The following is a 6,793-nucleotide window of genomic DNA, read 5'->3' as shown; positions in this document are numbered from 1 at the left end:
AGGCGCCGCGCGCAGCAGCGCGGATGCAGCGCTGGCTCTCGCAGTAGCCAAACAAAGACTGCCGGGGACTCAGGACGGCGGAGGGCGCTTGGCGGAGGCTTGGAGGAGGGGATATGGGAAGGGGGTTCAGAGACGTGTTGCGGCAGGGGGCCGTGGGGAAGGCGGGGATGGGGGGGGAAGATGCGCTCTCACGTGTCTGTGCGCTGCTGCCGGCTGGGGGGCGGGGCGCGCGGAGGGGGCCTGAGCGCCAGACACCTGTTGGGTCTGCGAGTTGCGTCTGCCAGACACTTGGCTCGGCAGCGGGAGTGGCTGGCGTGGAGGCGGCCAAGTGTCCTTTGAGTTAGGAGAAAGGCTTTCTTGGTTTCCCAGCTGATGGAGAAGGGGCGTTCACAGCCAAGACAGGGGCTGGTGTCCGCAGGCGGAGGAGAGGGGGCATCCTCCTTTCTCCCTTTGAGGCCGAAGGCTGGTCAGAAGCCTGGGAAGCACCCGCCCCAGGCTCAGGGCCGTCCTGCCCCGTCTCCATGCAGGATCCGCCCTCCTGCTCAAGCCCAGGGGACACTAGTGGGGATGGGGGCGGGGAAGGAAGGGGTTGAAAGCCAGCTGCAGGGCAGGGGGTGTGCCTAGGAGCGGAGTGGGGGTGGGGGGAGTAAGGTGAGGGATGCTGGTCAAGAAAGATGATGACCGCCGGGTCCGGCCAGCATGCGCTGTGGTGGGTCTGACCCAGGCCCCCGTGCAGCCGGGGCTCACGGCGGCCTTCATCTCCCACAGGGGCCTTCTGCATCCCGCTGTATGTACCGTACGTGCTGACCGGCCGCTGGCCCTTCGGCCGGGGCCTCTGCAAGCTGTGGCTGGTGGCGGACTACCTGCTGTGTGCCTCCTCCGTCTTCAGCATCGTGCTCATCAGCTACGACCGCTTCCTGTCCGTCACCCGTGCGGTGCGTCTGAGATGCGAGTGCCCACGGTCGCTCCTGGGGGGAGGTGGCCAGGAGCGGCCACGGGAGGCACTGGGCAGGGGATGGCCACTTCTGAGTTTTGGGCAGCGGCAGGTGGGCTTGGTCCTCACTAGCCTCACACTCTCGTGCCAGGCGCCCCATGTGTCCAGCTGCCCAGTCAGCGCCTTTTGCTGCCAATAGGCCTGGTCCTGGGACAGGCAGGGGGCACAGTCCGGCCCTGGCATCAGATGTCCCTTAGGGAAGGGGTCACTTCAGCCTCCACTCTGGGGCAGGTCCCCTGAGGCTGAGGGAGGGTCGGGGCCAGAGGCCCTTGGTGGCACCCCCCACAGGTGTGCGTGTGCGTGTGCGTGTGCATGCGTGTGCATGTGCCTCAGGAAGGCAGGCTCTGGTTCCTGGCCCCTCGTCGTGAGTGGCCACCATGAGTTAGGGGCCAGGCTTCTCGTGTCCGTGCCACGTGGCTGGAGCAGAGGCCTCTCCTTGCCCTCTCGTCTTCTCGATGGCTTTATCTGGCACCCAAGGGCCATCTGCTTGGGAGCCACGTGCGTCCTAGTCTGGAGAGGCCATGGAATAGAGTGCAGAGAGCATGGGTTTGGGGTCAGTTGGCCCTGGGTCGAACCTGAGCTTTGCCCCCTTTGCCACCCACCTGGTCCCCCCCTTCCTCTCTGAGGCATCAAGAAAGAAAGCAGGAGAATAATGGGGCTGCTGGGAAGGTTGAATCAGACGATATCCAAACGATGCGCAGCGCGGCGCTGGGCACGCTGTGAGCACTCGAGAGACAGGGACACTGACGAGCACCCTTGGGGAGCTCACAGTGGGGATGGTGAACAGGCAGCTGGCTATAGGACAGTATGACGGAGCATCGCCCAGCCCGGGACCCGTGGGGGAGAGGGGAAGGGGAAAGCATGGCTGTGAGGGAAGGTGGCCTGTGTGGAGGCCTGGGGGCTGCCGAGACCTCCCAGTCCAGTGTTCCTCCTACCGTGGTAGCAGCCGGCTGACCTGGGCTCAGTCCCCTCCCTCCTGACCTGGCGTGTCCCACGGCAGGTCTCCTACCGGGCCCAGCAGGGCGACACGCGGCGGGCGGTGCGGAAGATGGTGCTGGTGTGGGTGCTGGCCTTCCTGCTGTACGGGCCGGCCATCCTGAGCTGGGAGCACCTCTCAGGCGGCAGCTCCATCCCCGAGGGCCACTGCTACGCCGAGTTCTTCTACAACTGGTACTTCCTCATCACAGCCTCCACACTGGAGTTCTTCACGCCCTTCCTCAGCGTCACCTTCTTCAACCTCAGCATCTACCTGAACATCCAGAGGCGCACCCGTGACCGGCTGGACGGGGCACGTGAGGCGGTGGGCCCGGAGCCCCCGCCCGAGGCCCAACTGTCTCCGCCGGCTGCGCGGGGCTGCTGGGGCTGCTGGCAGAAGGGGCGTGGGGAGGCCGTGCCGCTGCACAGGTACGGGCCTGGGGTCGGGGAGGTGGCCAACGGCGCTGAGGCCGGGGAGGCAGCCCCAGGGGGCAGCGGTGGGGGCGCCGCGGCCTCGCCCACCTCCAGCTCGGGGAGCTCCTCTCGGGGCACAGAGCGGCCCCGCTCGCTCAAGAGGGGCTCCAAGCCGTCGGCGTCCTCGGCGTCGCTGGAGAAGCGCATGAAGATGATGTCCCAGAGTATCACCCAGCGCTTCCGGCTGTCACGGGACAAGAAGGTGGCCAAGTCGCTAGCCGTCATCGTCAGCATCTTCGGGCTCTGCTGGGCCCCGTACACTCTTCTAATGATCATCCGGGCTGCATGCCACGGCCACTGCGTCCCCGACTACTGGTACGAGACGTCCTTCTGGCTCTTGTGGGCCAACTCGGCAGTCAACCCCGTCCTCTACCCACTGTGCCACTACAGCTTCCGCCGCGCCTTCACCAAGCTGCTCTGCCCCCACAAGCTCAAGGTCCAGCCCCACAGCTCCCTGGAGCACTGCTGGAAGTGAGCCGGCCCTCCTCGGCCACCTGGGGCCCTGGGCAGCCACCTCCCGGTGAGAGCCACGGCTTGTCCGTGGCCCACCGTGCACACCACGGCTGCCACCCTTAGATCATCTGCCTGACGTGGAGGCAGCTTGGCCGGCCGGCCAGAGGGGCCATCATCGCCCGAACTGGAACAGGGGTGGCAGGGCTGGCGAGGAGGGACAATCCAGGGGTCTCAGCCACGATGCCCGCCCCCCATGGACAGTGCGACAGCCAGGTGTCCGCCCTTTGCACAGTTACCGCTTGGTGTTCCTCCCACAGCAAGCGCTTGGTGTGTGCTCCAGGCTCCTGACCCAGCGGCCTACCCCTGCACGCGCACACCTGTACACACCTGCGCACTTACCCCCACCTCCAGACACACCTGTGCCCCTGGCTCTGCTGCTGTCTCTTCCCTGCTTAAGCCCGGGCCCAGCTCCTCCAACCCTCCTCCTTCCAACTCTCTCTGCCTCCCAAGTGCCAAGTGGCCCTCAGGAACCTTGCAACGTTCTCTGCTTTTCCATTCTGGGTGTTTCGGGAAGACAAAGAAGAAAACACGTCCGTGAACTTGATGTTCCTTGGATGTTTAATCAAGAGAGACGAGATTGCTGAGCAGCTCAGGGCTGGATTGGCAGGTGCGGGCTCCCACGCCCTCCCTCTTCAGGCTGCTGCTTCCGGCTGAGCGGCGCCAGCTGCTTCTGCCCACCCTGCCCCAGCTCGGGGTGCTGGGCCCCGGCTGGCGGCTCAGAGTCCCGGACGCCTGCTCATCCAGCGGGCTGCCCACCCCCTCTGTCTGCCCAGCCAGCGTTTGCTGGGGGTGCCGGGTGGGAGGGCCTCGCCCTGCCCTGAGGGTTCCAAGGCTCACAGGGGCCATCAGAAGGGACCTGGGCTGGCGGGTGGAGCGGCACCCGACAGAGGGGCCACTTCGCCACGCCCGGCATACCTGTGACCACCGTGCATGCCCGTCTCCGTGCGCCCGCCTCACCAGCCCTGCAGACCCTGACGTCCACAGTAAAGTATTTTTTTAACGGTGTTGATTCCTGAAGACTTCGTGGAGGGTGGGCCAAGCTCCTGTTCTTCAGTGGGGCCCTAGGGAGACTGGGGACCACCCAGAGGATGTGAGGCACAGGCCTGCCCCTCCCCCAGCCTCAGTGTTCTCTTCCGAGTGGGGAGAGGACAGCCGCCTGGCCTTCCTGCCAGGGTTTAACCCTGATGAGGGCCATGTGCCCAGCAGTGACCCCCCCGGGCCCACATGCACCTGTTCAGGAGGGGGTCTCTCCAGTCTTGAGAATACGACCCGCAGCCCCCACCTGATGCACCCTGCTTGTCTCCCCAGGACAGGGGTTCCCATCTTTCTTGGCCATGGCCTTCCATCCGGGGAGCTTCCAGGGTGCGTGGGGGCTGGAGCTGAACTTGGGGGATGGAGGGGAGGGCCAGGCGGAGGGTGGGGAGACAGCTAGTAGAGGAGCTGTCCAGGGTAAGGGCCTGGAGGCAGGACTGAGGGTGACGGATGGGGTCAGGGACAGAGATAAGGACCTGACATGGGCCCGGTGTGCTTTTCGGAGGGGACAGACACTAGCCGTCGCCCCAGGAAGTGGAGACAAGACCAGCCCAACTGAGAAAGTCCAGACTGGGGGGTCGAATGCCACACCCTCCAGGAAGCCTCCCTGCTCTCCGGCCCCCCCTCCCCATCGCCCTGGCCCCGTGTCTGCAGGCCCGGCCGCAACCTGCTCCCCACGGCAGAGACTCTGGTGCCCCAGGTGCCCCAGGTCCCGGGCGGGCGGAGACGCAGCAGGTCTGCGCCCACGCAGATTTCCACGCCCATGGAGGGGAGAAGGTACTTAGGGCGGCGTTTAGGGCGACAAGGCTCCTCCCCCGGGCGGCGGCTCACCCTGCCGCTGTGCTGCACTTTTTTCTCAAGCACCCCAGAAAGCTCAGCTGGCACCCCTCCCCCTCACTGGCTCTCCTCCTGCCAAGGTGGGCCCCCTCTCTAGCGGCCTGGGCTTCCCTTGGGGGCTGGTGCTGTCCTGAGCAGAGGCAGACCGGGCCAGAGTGGGAGGTGGTGGCAGGGACGCGCGCACCACCATCTGTGGGGCCCAGCGCCACGGTAGCCCTGGTCGGTAGCTCTGGAGCCCCTGGCGCGGCTGGCAGACCAGCCGTTGGCTTCCCTGCTGGCCACGCACGACCCGCCCGACCCCCGGCAGGCGTCCATCCCTGAAGCCCAGAGCTGTCTGAGCAAGGACAAAGAACCGGCTCTCTGCTGCCGTGGGCGCCTCCGTGCCGACAGCGCAGCCGAGCCCTGGCTGCCCCTCCGCCCAGCCCTGCTAAATGGCTGCAGATTGGAGGATAAAAGCACAGGCTTTCAAGCAATTTTGCCTTCAATCTCCGGAAACCGCTGCTCTCCCAGCGTCTGCACGGGGACGGAGGCGGAGGAGACCGCCACCGAGCCTGCTGGGCCCTGCAGCCAACAGACACGCCAGGGGCCTCTCTCCTCAAATCAACACTGGGCGGTGGCCCAGGCGGGAGCCAGCACCATCGCCCACCCCGCCGCTGCTGCTGCTTACTGAGCACCTACTGTGTGCCGGGCCACCTGCTAGGAGGCAGATAAACGGCTGGTGGATAAGCGGGGCACTCTCGGGGGGGGTTGCAGACTGCAGGGGACTCAGAGGAGGGGCCCAGCCCGCTCGGAAGCCGAGGGAGCCCGTCTGAGGAGGTGACACCTCATTCGCTCCCACCCCTTGAGCCTGGTGGACTCTTGAGACAGCAGGGGCACGAGGCCGGGGAGGAGTGACGATGGGGACTCAGGAGTGACGATGGGGACTCAGGCACGCCTCAGGTGCAGCGGTCCTCCCTGGGTGCGGGTGCACGGCCCGGCCCCCCGCAGGGCCGCCTGTGAGCCCTCATGGTGCAGAGGGGGCTGTAGCCCAACCGGCTGGTGGGGCCGAGGGCCGGCCCTCAAGGGATAGGGGCTCACACTCAGCAGGGGCCTGTGGGGGCGTCTCGCTGGGACCCTGAGCTGGCACCACTGTGCATGCCCTGGGGCTGGCTCCGGGGCACATGTTGGGCGAGGGTCCTTCCCAGCCTGGGATAAAGACCCTAAGTTCTCAGGACGCCCAGCAGGCAGCACCCTCCCCTTCCAGAGCCCCAGTTAGTCGGCAGGTCTGTGGCAGGGAGGTGGGCTCGGTCTGCTTCTGGAGCACTGAGCCGTGGGGGAGCCATGTGGCTGCCTGGCCACTACCTCCTGGCACCCCACCCCAGCCTGACCTTTGTGGCTGGGCTTGGGGGTGCAAAGAACCTTCCCAGCAACATTTACTGGAGCACCCCACATCGTCACACCCACACAGGGGGCTCACACTGCCCGTACGGCAAACACTGACCCTCAGTGTTCAGGGGGCCAGGACCCCACCCTCCTGCACCCTCGGGTTGTCCCCTTGGCACCGTGGGGCCAGCGGTGCGCACGGTGGTCCCGGCAGAACCGCGCCCTCCTGGGGGACCAGCCCCACGCCCGAACGGGAAGCAGCGGGGACGTCCATCCTGAAGGAGCGTGCTGCGAGGGGCCCGTGCGGCCGGCCCTCCGCTCTGCCGTCTTAGCAAGAGGCACGGAGTGGCGTCCACTGCACTCCCACGCTGTGCCCAAAGGGTAGGGAGACCCCGCTCGCCAGCAGCATGGGGGCCGGGAGCAGGGAGGGGCACGGCGTGTGGAGACCGAAGTCCCATCGCGCAGTTGCCCAGGTCAGGCACTTAGCATGCCCAGAGGGGAAACTGAGGCCAGGGCAGGGGCTGCGTGCAGGCTGGGACTGAAGCCCAGGCACCTAGGGGGACACCTAGCCCTCTCCCCTCCCCAACCCACCTGGGCCTCGGTTTC

General features: G+C 66.5%; 1 protein-coding gene across 2 annotated transcripts in view; it reads left to right on the top strand.

Moving 5' to 3' along the window:
* Positions 1–3,872, top strand: part of HRH3 (histamine receptor H3) — a 4,253-nt gene extending 381 nt beyond the window's left edge. The window contains exons 2-4 of one of the 2 annotated variants that reach the window (XM_025039988.1): positions 769–935; positions 1,995–2,398; positions 2,834–3,872. In XM_025039988.1, coding sequence (XP_024895756.1) covers positions 769–935; positions 1,995–2,398; positions 2,834–2,918 — 656 coding nt within the window. In that variant the 3' untranslated portion in view covers positions 2,919–3,872. Of the gene's footprint in view, positions 1–768; positions 936–1,994 lie in introns of both variants that reach the window. The other variant, XM_006922113.2, reaches the window with a different exon arrangement.
* Positions 3,873–6,793: the final 2,921 nt, after the last annotated feature.

Source organism: Pteropus alecto, unplaced genomic scaffold, assembly GCF_000325575.1.
Source record: "Pteropus alecto unplaced genomic scaffold, ASM32557v1 scaffold45, whole genome shotgun sequence".
Classification (NCBI taxonomy): Eukaryota; Metazoa; Chordata; class Mammalia; order Chiroptera; family Pteropodidae; genus Pteropus; species Pteropus alecto.
The sequence above is the reverse complement of the archived record's forward strand: the minus strand, read 5'-3'. Positions and strand labels throughout refer to the sequence as shown.